The 23,457-nt window shown below is 38.1% G+C and overlaps 1 protein-coding gene across 2 annotated transcripts in view; it reads left to right on the top strand.

Moving 5' to 3' along the window:
* The window catches only part of fbxw8 (F-box and WD repeat domain containing 8), a 140,303-nt gene that overhangs the window by 113,956 nt on the left and 2,890 nt on the right, over positions 1-23,457 (top strand). The window contains exons 8-10 of one of the 2 annotated variants that reach the window (XM_072247615.1): positions 5,670-5,797; positions 20,700-20,873; positions 22,414-22,530. In XM_072247615.1, the coding sequence (XP_072103716.1) occupies positions 5,670-5,797; positions 20,700-20,873; positions 22,414-22,530 (419 nt within the window). Of the gene's footprint in view, positions 1-5,669; positions 5,798-20,699; positions 20,874-22,413; positions 22,531-23,457 lie in introns of those variants that run through there. The other variant, XM_072247616.1, reaches the window with a different exon arrangement.

The raw sequence follows: 23,457 nt of genomic DNA, 5'->3' as shown, positions 1-23,457 counted from the left end.
AATGATTGCAGAGTTTCTTCTTATAAGCATTTGATCCTCAGTGCCTCATAATTGATTACAATGATGACATAATCACCTTATCTCTTCTTTCACTTATTTTACGTCTTCTGTCTTTTAAATGTGGTTCTGGTACTCTTGAAGTCTGATGGTCTATTTTCAGTCGATTTCAGCACTCTACTGCTTTGCTGTCTCTGAGAATTTTCCAGAAGGAGAGCAGCCTCGAAGCCAAGAAGCTTCGAGACAGTGATTGATTCCATTTCGCTCTGATTTTGCCAGTTAAAGCATCAAGGAAGAATGAAACATTGAGGTGAGTGTGGAAGGCGAGCAAGTGTTCAACACTGAAGGAAGGTGTCTGTGTGTGATGCTCTCTCTTCCTCAATGCGTCGGAGGACGGTACCGAAATTCTAGGTCTGTAGTTTGTGGAATGGACTGTAGTTCGATTGGGCTCTTTCGATTTTGTGTTTTTATGTTCTATGTTTTCACTTGTACTTTCTTGTTGCTGTTTGCACAATTTGTTTTTCCTTGCACGCGGAGGTTTGATGTTTTTTCGTAGAACGGGTTTCATTGGTTTTCTTTGTTTCGTGGCTGCGAAGAAGACAAATCTCAGGGTTGTATATTGCATACGTACTTTGATAATGTACTTTGAACTTTAAGTGATCGGCTACACACTATCAAATACTGTTATCACAGTAGTAAATAAAACCAAGTCCCGTGCTCTCAATTCTCAACTATTTCAAGAGCTATGTATTGAGAATGATGAACAGTTTGAACCCTTGCTGTGGCACACAGAAGTCAGATGGCTCTCTAAAGGAAACTGCTTGAGAAGCTTTTATGCAACTTTTGAAACTATGATTAAAATTCTTCGAAGACTCGAATGCTTCCTCCAGTAATCACCTCAAGAACTGTAGGTGTGACATTGCTTATTTGTCAGAATTATTTGCAAAGTTTAATGAAATCAATCTTCAGTTGTAAGGGAATGATGTGACTCTTATCAAAGTCAAATCAGTCATCTCCACATTTCTGTCTAAGTTAAGTGCAAAATTGGCCATTGCAACCTTTTCCGATTTCCAAGCCTTTCTGAGTTGGAAGAGAAAGAAAGAGAACCTGATGATGATCATCAAGTATACTGTGCCTACTTGGGTGAGCTACATAAAGATACGTCAGAGAGATTTCAGGATGTTCTCTTGATCCAAATTCCAGATTGGGTAATAAATCCATCCTGAACACTTTCCGGCCAAGATGTCATCAGCGAACGACGATTGCTCGGGCAACATCTACATCCTCTACTTACTCTTTTTATCTTAATTTTGTTTTTGAAACTGTTGGAGCCTGTGACTTGGTCTGTAGTTCAAAGTGAGCTAGCATTCTGCTGTCCATGAGAAAACTCCAGAAGAGAAATACGAGCTCGAGCTAGCACGAGGAGAAGCTCAGAGACAAGACGAGGGGCCATGATCGACTACATTTCTTGCTGACTAAAACATTGAGGAAGATTGAAACAATGCAGAGAAGAGTGACTGGTTCTCGGAGGGGCCGCCGGTTCAAGTCGCTGCCACCAGAGTGGCTGCCGGGTCCCAATGCTGTCGGATTTGTTATCGAAATTCTCAGATTGGACTGTAGTTCAAACTAACTTTCGTTCATATTAGGCTCTTTCAGTTATGTGTTTTTCATGTTCTCACCCAACCTTTCTTGCTGCTGTTTGGTGGGCTGGGGGGCTTGGTGATCTGTTAGTTTTTGTGTGAGGGAAAGCTTGAGAGTGTTTGGGTTTGCAAGTTTTTGTTTCTTTTTCTTTTCATGTGGGAGGGTTGATGTCTTTCTTTCAGCTACTTGTACAGTTTTCTGTATTCTCTGGCTATCTGGAGAAGACAAATTTCAGAGTTGTATTCTGCATACATACTTTGATAATAAAATGAGCTTTTGAAACTTTCTAATGCGGAATTAACAGGAAGGATAGAGGAAGAACTGATCTTGCTACAAAATGACTTTGAACTGATGCTGAGTTTCAAAACATCATATCACACCTTTTGGTTGTAGAAAGAAATCTCTGAACACTATCCTGCACTGTGGAAACAGGTAAAGATGTTCTTTATTGACTTTCCAACATCATATTTATCAGAGTGTGGTTTCAGTACAGTCAACCAACTTCTTTCAAAACAGAGAAACAGACCACTAATTACAAATGGGTGGATTTGAGACGCCTGAGTGGCATTCAGCCTGACGTTGAGAAGCTGATCTCTCTGCACCAAGCCCCTCCATCTCATTGAAAGGTGAAAAAGCAATGAAGTAGTCAATAGTTGGATTACTAATGTAACACTCTAAAATTGTTGATGGAAATTGTTTTTACTGTAATCAAATAAAGAAATATTTTATTTGTAGCTTTAAATGGATTCCATTGCTTTGAATTTGCAGTTCCTATTTTCTTTCACTGTGCGTTATGAATCAAAATTCCTTTTAGTTTTATGGCTGGAATGGGAGAGCGGGCACTGCCGATGTGGCCTGGGAACCAAGGAGCAGTATTCAATAAAAGTTTGGGAACCACTGCTCTAGGTGTTTCATTCTCCTGGGCTCTCTCAACTCCTTCCAAGTCAATGCCGCTGACTGGATTCAACCTCTATAAAGCCCAGGCAGGTTTCTCCCATCATGCAATGCTCCTGATTTGTTATCTCACACTACTATCCGTGCTGATGTTCTGCGGGAACAGGCACACACATGCAATGGGCTGTTCTTCTACACATTGGTGCCCATGTCTCCTCACGTTCTGCAGAAGACTCCTGAGTGTTTTGAGCAGCACTGCTCACTTTCCTGCCTCTGGGGAAAACCCCCAAAAAGTAATCTTTGTAAGGCATTGAACCTCAGCACCAAACGTGCCTCAAGTTCGAGAAAAACACTTACAGTCTAATGTACCCAATATCTACTATATATACTGGAAGTGATCACATGCTTCAAAGGAAGAAGCTTATTTTAAAGCTCATAAGGCACTATCAGTCAGATTTAAGGGAGATGAAGGTTTTCATTGAAAGACGAAATTACCTGACTATCTAAGATTGAGCATGGGCTCAATTGCAGTCATTGGCAGATAATTATTTTGCAGCTGTAGAGGAATTTGTACAACGTGGAGGCCTCTGCTACAGTCTGTCCGCATTAAGTATATGAGCTGATGTAAGGCTCAGGTGCATGGTAGTATCCCATTGAAATTCTGCACTGAATTTTAAAGTACAAATGTGTAGAGTTTAAAATGCTACAGTACACAAGCCTTTGACTCTTTCTGGATGTTCACATGGCCAGGTTTAGCTTCAGATTTAATCTCTGATTGACGTCAGAAGGCTGTCTTCACGGTGCTTGTAAATAAGCCTCATTGATCTAGGTGGTCTCCCTGCTGGCAAAGATATACAGATGGGCAAGTTGTGGTAAGGTGCAATGAATGCATATTTGGCAGATCTCAAATGTGTTCCTCTTCCCTTTTGACCTGGGGATTTGCTCAACTGATCACACTCATCTCAGGAAGCATCAGTGTTTTCCTGAGGTGGACTCCAGCAAAGTCTGCTGTCAGAGCCACCTATTTCTTCAAAATACTTCAATCAATACTTGCAACAGAGCATTCAGCCGTCATAGAAAACAGATGAAGAATCCCTATCAGATGTATTTGCCAGTTGTTCAAGTACACCTGCTACAATCCTTGTATTTTATTTAAAAAATTAGTCATTTTTAAATGTTGTCCCTATGTCACATTTTAAGATATCATGTTGTTTAAAGTGTAAATTTCTGTCATGACTACGTGGGTCTTTTAAGTTTATGACATGGAATAGTGTCATCATTCTATCTGAAACTCTCCCTCTTCTTTATCATAAGTATTTACTTTTGTTTATTTTAAACTGGTTACTTTTAACAAAAGTAGAGATAAATCTTTAGTTGCTGCATACAATTGTAGAATTTTTCTTATGTAACTTAACCTATCCAAAAGTTGTAAAAGGATCATAACTCCTCTCTGTGACCTTGTAATAATAACAAGGGAACTGGAGTAGGCTATTTAATCTTTAAAGTATGTTTTGGGATTCAGTGAGATCATGGCTGACCTGTGACCTAACTCCATATACCTACCTTTTCTCCACATTGCTTAATACTTCTGGCGCTCGTAAATCAGTCATTTCTGGTTTAAAGTTAACAGTTGGTCTATAGCTAGTTGCTCTTGGCAGAAGTGAACTCCACATTCCTAATGCCCCTTATTTCTGTGACCACTTGCTAATTTGACCCTGAGAGATCTGCGTCTAACTTTTGGGCTGATTTTGGTCTTTGACTGCCTAGATCACTGGAAAATATTTGTTACATCTATTCAATATATCTCCTTTTTAGCTTACATTGACTCTTTCTCAACAACTATGGTTTGAGCCTCCATGTATACTGTATATTTGTAAGTCACGAATATTACATCAAGGCACAGAGTCACATTCAGTTCTATCTGATCTTAGTTGTTGTATACAGGCTTCTACATTCAAGCTCTCTTGGGAATTTCTGCTTTTAACCATTTAACATCTTACTGCCACATTTTTACAATATTTTTCATGTGCTTGAACAATTTTAATGATATAAATATTTGTTCCATATAAAATTAAAAGGATATATGAACAAGTAATTGTTGATTTATAACAGATTAATTTTTAAATTAGTTTATTAGTCCCCTTTATTCTTTATATGTTGCAAATAATAAATGTATGAAACAAAAACTAGAACTGAAAATTTCAAGAGTATTTATTGGCTTTGAAATCTATTTAGAAATGAGACATGCTCATCCAGAGGTCACCCAACTCTGCAGCCTCCAGATTATATTTTGATTACATATGATACCAAAGGATTGCCTAGGAAATCTATTCGTTTTTAAGTGCAGTAATCAGATGCATTTTGATATTTTTTTAGTAAAATATAACAGTAATTATGCATAATTCTGGCCTGCATTCTGCTATCTGTTTCTAATAGTGTGACTCATTTTTCTAATCTGGAATACTGAAAATTGAATTATTCACTTAGTGGCTTCTTGCAGCCAGTCCATTACTGTTTCAAAAGCCATCGTGTGCTCCTGGGAACATTACTTAACTCTTTTTGTTGACCTTCTTAAAATGTTGACGAGTTGACCAAGTACAGCAATAATCAATACATTAAGTAACAAAGAAAATAATCAATTAAATGAGTCTGTAATGGATTCGAAGGACTAATCCTATGACCTATATAAAATGACATAAATGGCAGAAAAAAGTTGCTAAATATAAATTGCCAGAGATTCATACTTTAAAAAAAAGTTTTTCATTTGATTTTATGAATAATTGGTAATTTACAGTTATCCATTTGGCAAAGCTGACATCATGTAATTCTTTACAGTATTGTTTTATTTGTTTTGGAAAAAAGAATCATGTTCATTCAATGCCAACAAAGCACTTGTTTTTAATATGTTAGTGCAATATATTTATTTGCAAGGGCAGATTTGAAAGCCAGGTTGCTAGATTTTTCACCCATCAATTATTGGAAAATATAGATTAAAATAGTGAATGCTTATTCTGTTGCTGTAGATATTAATGCTTATGAAGCAGTATATAAGCATACTGATTTTAAATTTTGTTCTGGTTCCTTGTCAGTCTTACTTTGGTATATTTTATTATTATACAAGTTTTATTATCTTCTAGGTACACATTTATTGCCTACAAACAGCGCAGCCTTTGGCAACACTGGGTAACGCTGCAGGAGATTACACCTGCGTGAACTTAAGAGATAGTCCTCCTTATCTGGCTTTAACTGGAAACAAGGACAGGAAGTATGTAGAAAATACTTATCTAAGACTAATTCTTAACATTTGTTTAATTTTCATTTCTTAATTTTTAATTCCTTCACAACAGGGAAAAAGCGATGTAATTTAGCTTCACCATTTTAATGCATTGTTTTGTTAAATATTATTAAATGGCATAAATGTCATTATTTTATTAAATATTGAACATGAACATTATTGCACTGTAAAATTCAGTTATGACTAGTCATTGAAACATAACTGGAAATTGACAAACTCAATAAGCCACCATCAGTTCATAGACTCATGGATTCATTTCAGAATTAGTTTTGATACTAGTACTTAAAAGGAAGGAAGAATCATCATGTACACATGAGATTCTGCAGATGTTGGAAAGCCAGAACAACACACACAAAATAGTGGAGGAACTTCACAGGTCAGGCAGCATTGATGCAGGGGAATAAACAATCGTCATTTCAGGTCGAGACTCTTTATCCTGACTGGAAAAGAAGGAGGGAGAGGGGAGCCAGAATAAGAATGTAGGGGAAGAGGAAGGAGTACAAGCTGGCAGGTCATAGGTGAATGCAGGTGAGGGACCAGGTAGGTGGGTGGGGGAGTGGGAATGAAATAAGAAATGTGGAAGTGCTAAAGGGCTGATGAAGAAAGAATCTGATAGGAGAGGACAGGGGATCATGGGAGAAAGGGGATGAGGAGGCACATCAGAGGGAGCTGATGGATAGACGAGAGAAGAGAAGTTGTAAGAGGGGAGCTAGAATGGGGAATGGAAAAAGGAAGGGAAGGAGGTGAGAAATTAACAGAGGTTGGAGAAATCAGTGTTCACACCATCAGGGGGCTACCCAGAGGAATATCATTGTGTCGTAGAAGAGGCCATGGGAATGGGAAGTCAAATTGAAATGGGTGAAATCCTACCTTTATGGTGGACAGAGCAAATGTGCATGAGGAAGTGGTCTCTCAATTTACATTGGGTCTCGCCAATGCAGAGGAGGTCTTGCTGGATACAGTAAGTGACCTCAACAGATTTACAGGTGAAGTGTCGCCTCAGCTGGAGAGATTACTTGGAATCCTGAATAGTAGTGAGGGAAGAGGTGCAGCACTTATTCTGCTTGCAGGGTTAAATGTCAAGAGGAAGATCAGTAGGGAGGAACATGTGGACAAGGGAGTCACAGAGAAAGCAACTGCTGCAGAAAGTGGAGAGGCAGGAATTCTGAGAAATGGAAATGGTATTTTTACAAGTGACAGGGTGGGAGCAATATAGTCAAGTAGCTGTGAAAGCTGGTAGGTTTATAAAAGGTATCTGTAGATAGTCTAACTCCGGAGATGGAGACAGAGATCAATAAAGGGAAGAGTGGTATCAGAGATGGACGAAAGTACATTTGAAAGCAAGGTGAAAGTTGGAGGCAATGTTGATGAAATTGAAGAGTTCAGCATGGGTACAGGAGGCAGCACTGATGCAGTATTGATGTAGCTTAGAAAGAGTTGGGGAGCGTTTCAAGTGAAGGCTTTGAACATGGACTGTTCTGTGTAGCCAATGAAATGCAGGCATAGCTGGGGCCCATTAGGGTGCCCATGGCTACACCTTGGGTTTAGAGAAAGCGAGAGGAACCAAAAGAAAAATTGTTGAGCATGGGAACCAGTTCCAGCAGACATAGGAGGTTGGTGATGAGGGGAACCGGTTAGGTCTGTTCTCCAGAAAGAAGCAGAGAGCTTTGAGGCCCAACTAATAGGGGATAGAATTGTATCAGACTGAACATTTAAAAAAAAATAATGAGAGGATCAGGGCCAGGGAACTTAAAGTGATTGAAATGATCAAAAGCATGTTAAATATCACAGATGTAGGTGGTAGGGACTGAACCAAGGGGAACAAAATGGATTCAAGGCATACAGACATGAGTTCAGCTGGTCAGGAACAGGCAGAAACAATGGGCCTACCCAGACAGTCAGGTTTGTGGATCCTGGGTAGAAGGTAGAAATAATCAGAGGTTGGAGACAGTGGATGAGAGATCTCCTGAACCATCATGTACCTTTTGGCTTGTTTCCACTTAAGTGTTGAGAATTGTATCCTTACAAGCACATGTCCCACTGCTTTCTCCAACATCTTCCTGTATTGGTCAGCCTTTGCTAATTTCCCATTTAAATGTATGCGGGCTGCCACCCTCAGAGGAATCTTACTTAGCATATTAAATAGAAGGTTTAAAATCCCATTTGGGAGCTTGTAATCCTATTTCCAATTCAGAGGTGGCAGTTTTAATTTAGAGTTAATCCATTTGGTTAACATCTAGTACGTTTGATCAGCAGCAATATATTACTAACCTCTTGTGATGTACCTGTATGTGTTCAGCAACAGTTTCTACCTTTAATTTCCACTTTCCTTCACCTTCAACGATTTCTACACATGCACTTGTGTGATGCTGATGTCAAGTTTATGCAATTCCAAGAAAGCAGAACTGGTTTTGAGTTGCTGAAAATTTAAAACAAAAGCCATTACGTCACCTCGTCAAGGACTAAGAGTGCTACATGCACTTCAGCATTCAGAGCAAGCTTTTTGTTTAAACGCTGTCTCCTTGTACTCAAAATTTGAAGCACATCTGCCTCAACTGTGTTGGAAATAAGTCAAAGGAATTATTTATCCTGTTAACGCTAATGTGGCTGTGTCATTTTTGGCTTCACTGTTGTGATCATTAGTGGGGGAAATTATTGATGCTGTTAGCATTAATCTGCTTGCATCAGTCTTACTCGCTGTGCAGAATTATGTTACATTTCTGGATCTTGTTCATTAAATAGTCTCAAGTGGGACTACTAGTGGAAGGATTGTAATTTTAACAAAAAGCATCTTCTGGGATTATTCTTGCTTAGATATACCATTACAAAATACTGCCTATGCTATTTAATTTTGTTTTTTTTGGTTTCATTGTGCCATGGGAATTAATTACCAAACTTCAACAAAAAACCTCTGCTTGATATATATGATTCAGAAAGTCAGAACCTTATCACACGTCATTGCAGTGATTGTTGCATTGAAAGAAGCTTCTCTGGACGAAGTAGAAAGCATTGAATAGAAGGGCAAAAAGGGTGGGTAGAAATTGAGCAAGGCTATATTCAAAGGAAGGCGCTTGTATGAACCCATTGAAAGACACAATATGTGGCAAGGTGATTTTCCGTTCAGATGTCTTTTTCACAGTACGGAGGCTGACACAACTGCTGATTATAGTGAAAAAAGTGGGAAACGTTAGCCAAAGTGATCTGGATGATGCAGCAGTTTTGAGTAATAAGTCTGTAATGAGGGGTTAGTATCTAGCGCTAGCAGGCTTGGTTTTTGAATTCAAAGTAAATTTCCAGCTTGTGCTAAGGGAGTAAGGATATTTCACAGTTGAAAATCAATATTGGTAAAGAGTGCAGCAATTAAAGCCAACATAAGAATCTGAAAAAAAAATTATTTTATTTCTTTGTGCTTTTAACGTTTTGAATTTAAAGCCTGTGAAATAAAGTAGCCTTTTTTTTTACAAGAAATGGGAAGGTTTGCCATTTAAAGGCACCTTCTTTATGAATACGATAATCGGACCTTGCTTTTTCTATAGTTTCCTACTTTAAGGAAATAGATTTTTTTTGTTAAATGTGAAACTACATTTATGACAATATGTGACTAAAAATGGTCTAACCTGCTGCCCTTTTTTGTGCTGATAGTAGATGGAAAAGACTGCTGTGTGTCCACAAATTTCCAATGCTAGTATAAAACATACCAAAGCAATTCTACATTTTAGACTGGTAGTCCTCGGCATTCAGTATAAAATTCCTTTCTCCCAATCCAAAACCATGGTGATGAATTTGCAGTGAAATAAGGAAATAGCTTGATGAACCAGGATTTGCCCATGTAACACATAGCTGGACAGACCGATGCGCGTGCGTACACACACACCTACCTCAGAGGGAACATTGATGACAATGTAAGATGTTGCACCTAGTTGTTTCTGTGTGTTGGACAAGAAAAGCAAAAGAGTTTGGTGTGGAGGCAACCACTATTTTCATGAAACTGCAATAATCATCTGCTTGTGCTTAGAAGGCTAATGAAAAAAGGGGGAGAGAAGCAAGATACACTGGTTGATACCTCAACGGGGAGCAAATAAGGTGCAGCTTGGGATCAGTGCAACATATAATATACATCCAAATCTATGACCAGAAAAGGTTACTGAGACCTTGTAAGTAATTAGAGATTTTGACGTAATGATGAGGAAATTGAAATCAATTTCCTAAGACATGTGAAACCTTATGATGCTTTGAACTTAGTATAATTTCAGTCAGGCTTATGGAGATGTCAAGGAGAGCTAGGATCGGTATAGGCTCAGGAAAGCAGTATCCTTGTTAACTTTACAGTAATGGGGTGAACGACCTAGTTTGTCAATAACTTGTACTTCAAGTTTGAGCCTATTGAGGTAGCTGGGAAGGTTGACAGCATCAAACAGCTGGTAGGAATTACAGAGGTTGCCTTCAGGTCCAATAATGATACGTTGGAAAAATCCTTATTATAGTTGGATGGTTTAATGACTGTACTGCAGCAAGTCAATTAATTTTTATAGCATCACAACAAAGTAGTAGAGTAAGAATATGGACAGCAATCTTCAACATCTCTGTGTTTCCCCCCGAACTTTACACCTTCCCGATTTGAAAATGCGTGAATTCCAGTTCATTGGGACGCAGCAGAACCAGTACATTTTGGCCCAATTAAACAGCTGCCCCGATTAGCCAAAGTTTCATGGAAGTAGCTAAAACATTTTAAAAAGACAAACTAACATTTAACTGAGTAACAAATTATGTATTTAAATGAAATACAGAACAAATTAGAATACTAACAATATAGTGCTATCGAACTGTAGTTCCCAATAATTATTGATGAAGGAAACCTTCCAGTATACACAGACATGTTCTTTTGGTTGATTGTTAATGAACAAAATCAGTGCACCTAACCTAGTGCAGATGATTGACCTTCATACAATATTTTTGACAATTAAGTCATCCAAATCTTCATTTTCATTGTAACTTTCAAGGTGATTGTCAACACCTTCAAATCCTTTGTAGTTCCGAACTTGTCGAAATAGTGACATTTTCATTTTCACTGCCAGCTGTTTCTGGCATTTCCAAGCCTGAACGCTTGAAACCGCAGTGAGCAAACCAGTCCTGAGTTGTCTTACTGTTTATTTCTCGCCAACTATCAGTGACAAAATCACTGCTTTTTGTACACAAGCACGTGCAACTGTTCACTCTAAGCATTGTTTAGTGTTTGATGGCCACACAAGTGTACACGATTGACGATAGTTTAAAACTTCAGCAACAGTCTCCTGTCCCAATTAAGCGTCATAGTGTCCCAAATAAATGAAGGGAATCCTGGCTACTTTCTCAGTTGTCCCAAATAAGCAGCTGCCCAAGTTAACGGATGGCCAAATTAACTGGAATCCACTGTACATTTCTCTTGCATCTTTTCTGCTGCAAGGTCAGAATCTAAGAATTCCTGCCACGGCAGTGGGAATAGTTTTACCATGGAAAACAAAGTGGTTCAAAAAGTTGATCCCCGTTCAACTTCTCAAGGGCTGTTCCTGATGAGCAATAAATAATGGCCAAAACTGAGCAGGAATAAAAATGCATTTTATTTACCATGAGAGTATGAATCTTAATGTACCAATTCTATTCCATTGAGAAGAAACCCTGCCAGCAGTTTGCTTGGAAAGAACCATGAGCGTCTGAGGCTGCCTTGCCAAGAGCCATCAGCTACATTGTTGTCTAGCTGAATATTATTTTTATATAAAACAATATATAGTATTACCACAGAAGTAGTGACATTTTCCTCTTATTGATGAAGTGGTTTGTTTTCATAAAATGTATGAATTGCAGATGACAGGAAACTTGATACCTATGAGTCTATTGAAGAGGACTCATTTCTGGTGCAAGATGGTATCAAAGTTGTCATTCACTGCAGGTGAAGGATTTAAATTGTATTTGTACATAGCAGCCAATGAAATCATTATCTGCTACACAATCACAAATTGTATTTTGATAGAAAAAATTAGATTGTGCTATTTAAAACATGTCCTTCTATTAGGAAGAAGATCAGCAAATGGAAGTATTTAAAAATATTTTGCACTGTAAGTATGTGCAGAATTGCTTGATGCAGTTGGTATTCCAGTGAGAGCTGTTAAGGTTATTTGCTACGTCTATAAAATTAATTTGGAAAGAAAAGTCTCACTTTAAAATTAAAGACCGAATGCTGATTTTATATAAAGGCAGGAAGCAGACATGTGCATAGGGAGCTACAGTAGCGTGTGATAAAGCTACAATGAGCAGATTTCAGATTCCATTTAGTTGATTAAAGGCACCAAAAAGATGCTTGTTTCAGGTGCTTTAGAGATTTCCTCAGATGGTCCTTTTGGCTCAGCTGCTCAAAATGATAATCCATAAACAGTGGAGAAATGGAAACAGAAACACAAATATTGCAGAGTTGTGGCACAAGTCCAAAGTCTAATGGATTTTTTCTTTGCTTCTGAGAAGCCGACTCTTAGTTGTAAATTGTGGGTGCAGTTGGCAGCCCTGTCCCATGGTGGGTGTCGGATTTTTGGATATGTTTTGCCTGCCAAGAAAAGGATATTTGTGTCTGAGGAGCAGCTTGCAGAATAATTGATTAATTGTCAAATTACTTTATGAACTTTAGATTGATTAATTCTAGAGCACTTTACTTGGCAAATTCTTAAAAATGCATAATAAAAGCTCCTGTTTGTCTTTGTATTTAAATTGATACTAATTCTGCATTAGCAGATGAGAGTGTTTCTGAAAGCTTGGGCATTGTGATGAAAACTCATTGTCTTTTCCCCATGCTGATTCTCCTGCAGAGAATACATTTTGATTTTGTAAGTAGCTTCTAGGGAATTAAAAGAAAATAGCCATTGGTTTTGAGGTTTGTTATTGTATTGCAGGTCGGAGACCTGCACTACAAAAGTTGAAGAACGCTGATAGAGAAGGAAATTGTAACTGAAGTGCAAGGGGTTCTGCTATACAATAAAAAGCAGTGTGACTAAGTAACCATGCGCAGAAGTTCAGGAGCTTGGCACATAAACACTAAGTAGTATGTCCCTTGGCCCCTCAAACTTGCCCCACCATTTAATAAGATTGTGGCTGATCTCACTGTAACCTCTATTTCATATTTCCATCTACCCACACTAATGTTCTTGCCCCTTTGCTCATCAAATATCTATCTCTGCCTTAAACGAAATATTCAAAGAATCAATTTCTACTGCCCATCAGCCTTTGGGGCAAACACATTTGCCTCAACTCCATCTTAAATGGGTAACCCATATCTTTGGACAATGATTGCTAGTTCTAGATGCCCTCACATCTTCACCTGAATGCTGTATATAACTGAAACATACCCTCCCTACTTTTCTGTTCATTTCTTATAACATTGTGCTAACTTTTGTAATTACTTGATTTTCCTCCAAATGACCCTTTGTGAATCATGCACAAGGAATCCTAGATTACACTGCTATTTTCCTATTAAAATGGACAATTTCACATTTTTCATAAATTATACCCTGAAACTTGCCCACAGTCATTTACTCTATATCTCACTGAAGCCATTTTATGTCCCTTCACAATTTACTTTTCCATCTATCTTTAAGGCTTCAGCAAACTTAGCAAACATGTATTCAGTGTCCTTCATTCTAGTCACTTTAAAAATGCAAAATGTAGACGCCCCAGCACCAATATTTGTGGCACAGTGCTTTCAATATATTGCCAATAAGAAAAACTTGTTTTTTGTCTATTTTTTGTTTTGCGTTAGAGATTCAATCTGCGATCAATTTCACACTTCTTACACCTTGAACTTTAATTTTTTGCAATGAACTTTATCAAATGCTTCTGGAAATTTTAGTATATCCACTCACTTCCCTTTATCCACAAAACATGATGTTTACTTAAAGGATTGGTCAAATCTGAGTTCCCTTGTTGATTTTGGAAATTTTTAAACACTACACAACATCTTCAGCAGTTTTTGACATATTCATAATGTTAAATTAGGTGGCCTGTAGTTTCCTCCTTTCTGTGCCCCTCCATTTTGAAGAATATGAAAGGGAGGTTTCAAAGAATTATTCAAGTTTATCTGCTTTCTGGAGGATGGATTTACTCTAATTGAACCCAAAACTATACCAGTTTAACCTTTTGAGGGTTGTTCATCTGTAACCTGAAGCATAATTTAACAACTTGTGGTGATGTGTTGTGTCTGGAACCTGCAAAACCAGAAGGATCAGGTTTGTTTGCATTGAGATTATCCTTTGGAGCTAGAAGTGCTGCTGAAGTTTCTGTCTGATTCAGAAACCTCGTGAGTATTTACATTCTTCCAAATGCTTAATTCAAGTTATGTTCCCATGAAAACAAAGATAGAGCTATTTAAAATGAGAAATGGATTGAAAATAAACTTTAAAAAATTAGGGGGGGGTCTTTATTTTTAAAGAAGTGTTGAGTGAATGAATGTTGAATAAGATGTGGGACCTTGACACGGGATTAATGTTTTCACTGTGTCAGTTGTACAGTAAAGCTCTTTTGCCAAGATCCCAAGAAATAAATGAATTGAAATTTTTATGTATAACCAAGTGAACAAAGGAACAGTACTGAAACAGGGTGATTTTGACTGATAAAAATTAGTTGAATTTATTTTAAAATATATCATCCAGCCTTTACATAGAACATGGAATATACAACATAGAACACTACAGCATAGTACAGACCCTTTGGCCCACGATGTTGTGCTGACCTTTTAACATACTCTACGATCAATCTAACCCTTCCCTCCTACATAGCCCACTATTTTTCTGTCATCCATGTGCCTTTCTAAGAATATCTTTAGTGGCCTAGTGTATCTGCCTCTACCAACACATAGGCAGAGCATTCCATGCATCCACCACACTCTGTGTGTGCAAAAAAAAAGGTACCTTTGACATCCTCCCCACCCCCCACATACTTTCCTCCTATCACCTTAAATTATGTCCCTTGTATTAGCCATTTCGGCCCTGGGAAAAAAGTGATATATGCCTCTTATGATCTTGTACACCTCTATCAAGTCAAGCCTCTCACCCACTCTCAGAGAGAAAAGCCCTGGCTCACTCAACCTATCTTCATAAGGCAGCATCCAGATAAATCTCAAGACAGCATCCAGATAAATCTCCTCTGCTCCTCTACATCCTTCCTATAATGAGGTGACCAGAACTGAATACAACATTCCAAGGCAACACACACAAAATGCTGGAGAAACTCAGCGGGTCAGGCAACATCCATGGAAAAGAGTAAACAGTTGACATTAGTCCAAGTACGGTGTAAGCAGGGATTTGTATAGTTACATTACCCCACAGCACTTCAACTCGATCCCCCGACTAATAAAGGCCAATACACCACGCAGTTTCTTGACAACCCTATCAACTTGTGCAATAACTCCAGGGGATATCTGGATTGAACCACAAGATCCCTCTGTTCCTCCACATTGCTAAGAATCCTGCCATTAACTCTATATTCTGCCTTTAAATCTGACCGTCCAAAGTTAGTCATTTCATGCCTTCCCAGGTTGATCTCCATCTGCTACTTGTCAGCCCAGCAGTTCCCAATCCTTTTTATGCCGTAGACCAATACCATTAAGCAAGGAGTCTGTGGGCCTCAGGTTGGGAACCCTTTTCTCAGCCCATCTCTGCATCTTGTTGATGTCCTGCTGTAACCTATGGCAACCTTCTGCATTATCTACAACTCCACCAACTTTCATGTCATCTGCAGATTCACTATCCCACCCTTCCACTTCCTCATCCAAGTCATTTATAAAAATTTCAAAGAGCAGGGGACTGGAACAGATCTGTGCAGAACACCACTGGACACTGTCTTCCAGACAGAAAATGCTACATCTATAGGCAAGCCAATTCCGAATCCACGAATGTTTAATCAGATGAATAAATAGTACTGGTGTTGTATAAAAATTATCCTGGTAACTTGCACTCGTAAAATAACAATAGCAGTAATTGAATGGAGACCCTAGTCAGAACTTTGAACATCTTACTATATTTTTATGAGGAATAAGTTTTCCAACTGTTTCAACTAGTGGTTAGCACACTTTCCAGTACCAGTGACCACAGTTAAATTCCTGCTGCTGCCTGTACAGAGTTTGTATGTTCTCCCCGTGACCATGTGGGTTTCCTTTCGGTGCTCTGGTGTCCTCCCACCGCCCAAAGACCTACTGGTTGGTAGATTAATTGGCCATTGTAAATTGTCCTGTGATTAGACTAGGGTTAAACCGAGAGTTGCTGGGCAGCGCATTTCGAAGGGCCTATTCGGTGCTGTGTCTCAATAAAAAAAATTAAAACTTACAGTGTTGTAGTGAGGATGTTAATGAAGCAGTGATCTGTCAGTAAAGAATTGTAGGCAGCTTTGTTGCACACAGACACCTTTCTGCAGGTCACCAAAGAATAGAGATTCCATTAAGATAAAGCTCTCATTTCATCCAGAAAGGTAGAAGGGAAAAATGAACCAATGTTTGGTCGAACCAGGTTAAAAAGATAAAGGCGTTGAGGCTGAGGGCAAAGGACAAACTGGTTCTGTGGCAGTGACCTGCAGCCATCGGGCTCCTGGACCGGCTTCACTTGCCTCAGTCCTGAATTGGCCCTGCAGCTGTGGATTCGCTCTCAGAGACTTTGCGTTCACATTCTGTGTGTTATTTGTTTACTTTTTTATTGTTTTATATTATTCGTTTTCTTTCGCACATTGAGTGTGGAAAAACGGTGTCTCTGGTGCGGGTTTTGTGTGTTTCTTTGTTTTGTGGCGGCCTGCAAGAAGATGAATCTCAAGGGCTGTATGTAGTAAACATACTTCGAGAATAAATGTACTTTGAACTTTGAATAGGGTTTCCTGCAAGCATTCTCCCCTTGCATTCCCACTGGTCCAAATTTATCTTCATTTAATTGGCAAGGTTAGAGTCAAGCAGTGAACAATAGAAGAAATTTTGCCGATGCTGGAAATCTGGAGCAACGCACACAGACAGACAGACACACAAACACACACACACACACACACACACACACACACACACACAAAATGCTGGAGGAATTCAGCAGGTCAGGCAGCACCTATGGAGAGGAACAAACTACTGACATTTCTGAAGAGACCCTTCATCAACACAGGTCTCCAAAGGTCTTAGTCTGAAACATCAACGGTTTATTCCTCTCTATAGATACTGCCTGACCTGCTGGGCTCCTCCAGCATTTTGTGTTTGTTAGTTCAGTAGAGAGACTTGATTATGACGTGGTCTTAAATGATGTAATTAGATGAATGAACCAGTATAAGACACTCACGGAGTTCATCTGGACAGAATCCAAATCAGGTTTATTGTCACTGACATCAGTTGTGAAACTTGTTGTTTTGTGGCAGCAGTACAGTGCAGCTGTAACAAATTATTGGAAGTTACAAAGATAAGTAGATAGTGCAAAAAGAAAGAGTGAGGTAGTGTTCATGGACCATTTGGAAATCTGATGACAGGGGGCAAGAAGCTGTTGCTAAAATGTTGAGAATGGGTCTACAGGCTGCTGTATCTACTCCCTGCTGAGAAGCTGGCGTGTCCCAGGAGGTGAGGGTGCTTAATGATGGATGTCAGGTTCTAAAGCTCCTAACTTTAAAACTCCTTTGCATCTTTGACAAATGGAATCTGAACACCCTAAATATATTGAAACAATTTAAAATTATTAAAAATGAAATTAGTTTTTTTTTTCAAATTGACTAAGTACTTCAGTAATAATAAGTATTGAAACAAGCATACACAATTTAAGATCTTGCCCGTTCTTGCTTTTCTTTAGACCTATAAATTTGCCATAATGTCTGAGAATAAATTCCCCAGTGTAATTGGTAGAAATTGAAATTTCTCTCATTTTCCGGTGATGTATTAGGTTAACTTTATGCTTAAGTTCATATTTATAATCATAGATATAAATATCTTCCAGTTGATCAGTGTAACAGAATGATTTCTTCCTCTACATTTAGAAATACAGTAATTCTTGATGCATTAGGAATGGTAGTCTTTGCAGTTTTATTATTACAGGCAATATTGCTTGTAATTTTTGTACGCTCATAAAGATGGCATCCGTCATCCAGGACATGCCGTCTTCTCATTGCTACCATCAGAGAGGAGATACAGGCCTGAAGACGCATGCTCAACACTTCAGGAACTGTTTCTTCCCCTCCGCCATCAGATTTCTGAATGGACAATGGACCGTGAACACTACCATAGTATTTTTCCCTCTCCTTTTGCACTACTTATTTAATTTAGCTTTTTTTATATGTACTTATTGTTATTTATAGTTTTTATTATTATGTATTGCAACGTACTGCTGCCACTAAACAACAAATTTCATGATGTATGCCAGTGGTACTAAACCTGATTCTGATACTGAATTTCTGCAAATGATAGCCATATAGTACATTAACAGATGAAGGGAGACACAACAAATTTAACCGGTTAGCTTTGTGGTGTGAGAGGAATTCCGGGTGCACAAGAGACACATTGCCCACAGTGGTTTGTTCATGAAGATCAAAACAAAACTGCGGATGCTGGTAATCTGAAATAAAACAGAAAATGCTGAAATCAGGCAGCATCTGTGGAAAGAGAAATGGAGTTAGAGTTCCAGTTCAAAAACTCTTTGTTGCAACTGTTCTATTTCTCTTTTCACAGATGCTGCCTGACCGTCTAAATGTTTCCTCCTTTTTCTGTAGTTGTGCCCATTTTAAAGATGTTAGTGTACTTGCTTCCTGACTCACCCGTGAGATTTAATCAATATTCTCGAGTAGCTTTCAATAAACACACCTTTGACCTGACTTCACTAGTTTGAGTACTTGTGAGTATATTTCTTCCAGTTGGCTGTGGGAGTTCTGAATCATCAAACCTTACTTGAACATGCCACTGTTGTGGAGCTTTGGCCTTTCCCTGAACTGTCTCCAAGACATGACCCCTCCAGACTCTGGTATAATTCTGGTAAACAATCTCAGTGTCTTCTGTGGGGCTTTGGTAGCCTTTCTAAAGGGTGATTCCCAGAATAATGCACATTGCAAACTACCTGTTGGATCCCAGTCAGAGTAAAAGTTAAATCTGGCTTACTTGTATCATTGAATGCCACTATTTACAAAATAGCCTAATTCTTTGTGTTTTTTTCAATTTCTACTTATGCTTTCAAAGATTTCAGAAATTACGTTTCCAAATCCCTCTATTCACATACCTCTCAAAATAGTACCTTTTAAAACAGAACATGTTGCAGTAACTCTGCCAGTCAGATAGATCTGCAAAGAAAGAAATACTAAATAACCAATGGGATAAACTGTCTCTACAAATTTTGTCCCTCAAGATTGATGAGTTGTACTCACTACATTAAATTGCTTCTGTTTATCTGTTTTCAGCAAACCATTTTTTTCTTTAGTTTCATATTATTTTGCAAACTTTTGTTTATTTTAGAGATACAGCACAGAACGTGTACTTCCAGCCCAACAAGCCCCACCACCCAGCAACACAGCTATTTTACACCAGTTTAATTATGAGCAGTTTACAATGAACAAGTAACCTGCCAACTGGTACATCTTTGGACTGTGGGAGGAAACCGGAGCACCTGGAGGAAACCCACACGGTCACGGGGAGAACGTATAAACTCCTTACAGGTGGCACTGGAAATAAACTCTGAACTGTGATGCCCCTGCTGTAATAGTAATGCCAACCGTAATGCTCCCCTGGCACCTCATGTATTGCAGAAAACTTTGAAACTGTACTCATTTACCTCGGTCTAGAGACTAGACTATCAATATGTAATGAAAACAGCAATGATTGAAATAATGACCCGTGCAAGGCCCTGTTCATTTGTCACCCCTCACTGCCTCCTGATCCTGATATTTTTATACTCAAGTTATCACACTCCTTTATTATCACGGGTTTTTATATGACTAAATCTATTATAAGGTACTTCAAATTCCTTTTAAAAATCTATATTTACAACATACAGTACACAACTCTATCTTCTGATGTTTCACCATGGAAACTTGATTTTTGCTTTGTAATTTAAACTTAAAACCATGAGCTTTTACGTAAACTTCGCCAAATTGCTTTGATATAAGTAGCATGAACTAGTGGATGCTTTAGGCCATTTCATTATTTTGTAACTAATAACACTCATTTTGTGTTGATGGTAAATCCAATCTGATTTAGTTAGTTTCAGTGGGCTTATGAGGCGTTTTTATGAATGAACACGCATTTCACATCAACAGAATGAATACCTCTTACATTGTCAATAGTAATAGAACAGTTAATTCTCAACAGTCTGCTTGAACGAGATTGTGAAAAGAACAGCAGTTAAACCATTGTTCAGGTGGCACACTTTGTAGGATTGCTCAAACCTAATGATGCTTCTATCATTCATTCTTCGGTTTTTTTCTTCTTCGTGGATATCTGTGAAGAGTAAGAATTTCAGGTTACATACTGTGTACCTTCTCAAATATTAAATTGAACCATTAAGTAACTACTAATTCATTTAATGAAAGCTAACACATTTCACAAACGTTTTTACTGTATCTTTTTAAGAGCTTAAGAAAGATGTGATTTGCACTAAAGCACTGAGGTTCTCTATAAAATAGTGTAGCTGGTATTTTAGGAAATTAATACATCAATAAAACATTTTACAAAGTGTCATCAGTTAGTGTGATATTAATTGTAGTTTAAGGTTCCTAATTTATTGGGATAATTCATCTTTATGTATATTATGAAGATGAACTATATTCTCTTAACAAAAGGTCAAGAATTGAGGAATGACTATTTTACAGAGAAAATGGATTTTATCCCTGGAAAATATAATGTACGCCAAATTTTCTCTTTCAGGGTGAGAGTGTATGACCTAAGGACAAACACAGCCGTAATATCTCTCTATGGCCATCAACTTGGTGTGTCCTGCGTGCAGATGGATGACTGGAAGATTGTCAGTGGTGGTGAAGAAGGGTTGGTTTGTGTATGGGAACAGCGAATGGGAACAAAACTCTGGGAAATACATTCTAGGTATGATTTTATTGAATTTAAAATCTGATTTTTTTGTGTATGATAAAGAAGGTACTTGTATCTGTGAATTGGAAGGAAAAGAATTTCATTTATAACAATTAGTTCATTTAAATGCTGCTTTGATTTGAGCAACCAAAACCACAAAGATTGATTGTAGTTTTCTGAAGGTCTATTTTTCACTATCAAATTTTGAAAATTTCCATTTTTGTGTGCTTATCCTAAAACAGACCTCAAATTTTAAATTGCTTTTAACATCCACTGACTGTTAAATATGTAATGTTATGGTTTGTTTACAACACAAACAGAGAATGTAAGAAACAGAAATATTTGAACCCTCATGCCTACTCTACCATGGCTGCTATTTGAGTACCACTCTCCTGCATGAACCTCATATCCCAAAAGACAAAGAACTTCCTTCCTTTATGAATAATCTTAGAGCATTTCTTTGAAACTTACTCAAGATATTCTACTTAAAGGATATCATCTTATTAATCCATGTGTACCATTTGTAATGTTTACTCAACAGTGCTAGCCCGGATTAAGTACTCTAGTTTATCGATTGGACTTAACCAACAACCTCTTAATTTCTTGTTCTTTCTTCCTGATAATATTGCTTCCTTGCTTCGGATATGGTCCTGTAACCAATGGAGCTTCCAGTACATTTGTAATGTTTGAACCTTGTTGGTGTGCATTAGCAGTCTACTCGATCATGCATCATCGCTCAGTTGTATCATGAGCAGAGGTCCATACATGTAGAGAATGAATCATTGGTTAACTGAGAAAACAGTTCGAGCGCCGAGACCAGGAGCTTTCAGTAAGCAGTTGGACTGGCACTGTCGTTTGACTGATATCAGATCTACACAGATAGAAATTGAATTAACTCTGATACCTTCTTGCTCCAAGCTTCACTGAACAAAACCAGTCAGCAGAGCGGAGCACTGCAGTATTTTTAACTTGAAAGCTTTAGTTTTTTTTTCCTGAGGCAGCAGCAAGAGTTTATGATGTGAAACAAAACAAGAAATAAGTAGTAAAGAAACTAAATAGCACAAAATGTAGCAATTATATTTATGGATGATTAATTTGCATTTGAAAGGAAAAGATATGTTGCTGATTGACTGTCAATTGAAAAGAACAATTACAAGGGTTACGAACTTTTGTACGTTAATCACAAGAGGCTCCAGAGGGTTTTAGACTTGGCTAACTCCATCACAGGCACAACCCTCCCCATCATCAGAGACAGATTCAACAGGCTTTGCCCCACGAAGGTGGCATTAATCACTAAGGACCATCACCATCTGGGACATGCCCTCTTCACATTACTACCATCTGGGAGGAGGTACAGGAGCCTGAATACCCACGTTCAATCATTCTGAAATAGTATCTTCTCCACCATTAGATTTCTGGACAGTCAATGAACACTACCTCACTACTCCTTTTTCCTGCACTATTCACTTTGTATTTTATAGTAATTTTATATATTTGCACTATATATCATAAAAGTCAGTGAAAATAAATTTGATTCTGATAATTACTATTTCAGACATCCTGTGCGGCACCTACGTTTTAATGCACATACACTGATCACAGCAAATATACCCAATGAGAAATGCCCCAGAGGAGCTAGCATTATGGATGACGACTTAACTGCCCATCGGAGGTAAGGCAAATTAGATCACGATTGCATCTGTTTTGTGTGCTGTTAGCAAACAGGGTTTGTTGGCATTAATAATAAACGTTTAATCACATCTGTATTATATATTTGCGAATAGTTCAGTTCAGCTCCTAGTTTGCTGTGAACTAGAATTAGGCTAGTTGTCAATCAGAAGCAATTAGGATGGCTGCTTTGAGAAATGGAAGTTTCACACTGATGCAAAGTGTGGTACATCTCTGAGGTTGTGGGTGAAGCATATATTTAAAAGTAAGTAATTAGAACAGAAAATACTGAAACATTCAGTGGAACAGGCTGACTTAAAACCAGCTTCTTGTCTTGAGTTCCCAGTCAGGTCTTTGATTTTGGCATTGTGACTGACTTTGACACTAGGGTGAATGTGCAGTAGAGTTTTTGCTCCATTGATGTGTGTGTGTGTTTTTTGGATGACGTATATAATGATTTGCCATTCATCAGTATTAAGAGGTAATAATTAAGACTTATTCAGCACATAAAAAATCAATTTTTATGTCACATTTCACGTCACATGCCGGTGATAATAAACCTGATTCTGATTTCATAACAGTTACTATGTATAGTCACACTTAAGAGTATATTTTCACATTAGATAGCCCGATTTCATTCCTATCCACCCTATGCCATAGTGGTTACACTAGACTGGTAATCTGGAGATCGGGACAATTAATAGAATGAAATAGGTTAAAATCTCACCCTGGCAGCTGGGGAATTAAATAATCTGGACTTCTAAACTGGGGGGAAAAGAATCTCTCAGAAGTGGTGACTATGAAGCAATTAGTTTGTCATAAAAACACATCTGCTTTGCCTTTCGTGGAAGAAAGCTATAGTCTTTCATGGGTATAGCTAATATCCATGTATTTGCTGATGACACCTGACTTTACGTTTTCATCATCTCTC

The sequence above is a fragment of the Mobula birostris genome, chromosome 31, assembly GCF_030028105.1.
Source record: "Mobula birostris isolate sMobBir1 chromosome 31, sMobBir1.hap1, whole genome shotgun sequence".
Lineage (NCBI taxonomy): Eukaryota > Metazoa > Chordata > Chondrichthyes > Myliobatiformes > Myliobatidae > Mobula > Mobula birostris.
Note: the sequence above shows the minus strand (reverse complement) of the source record. Positions and strands in the feature narration are given on the sequence as shown.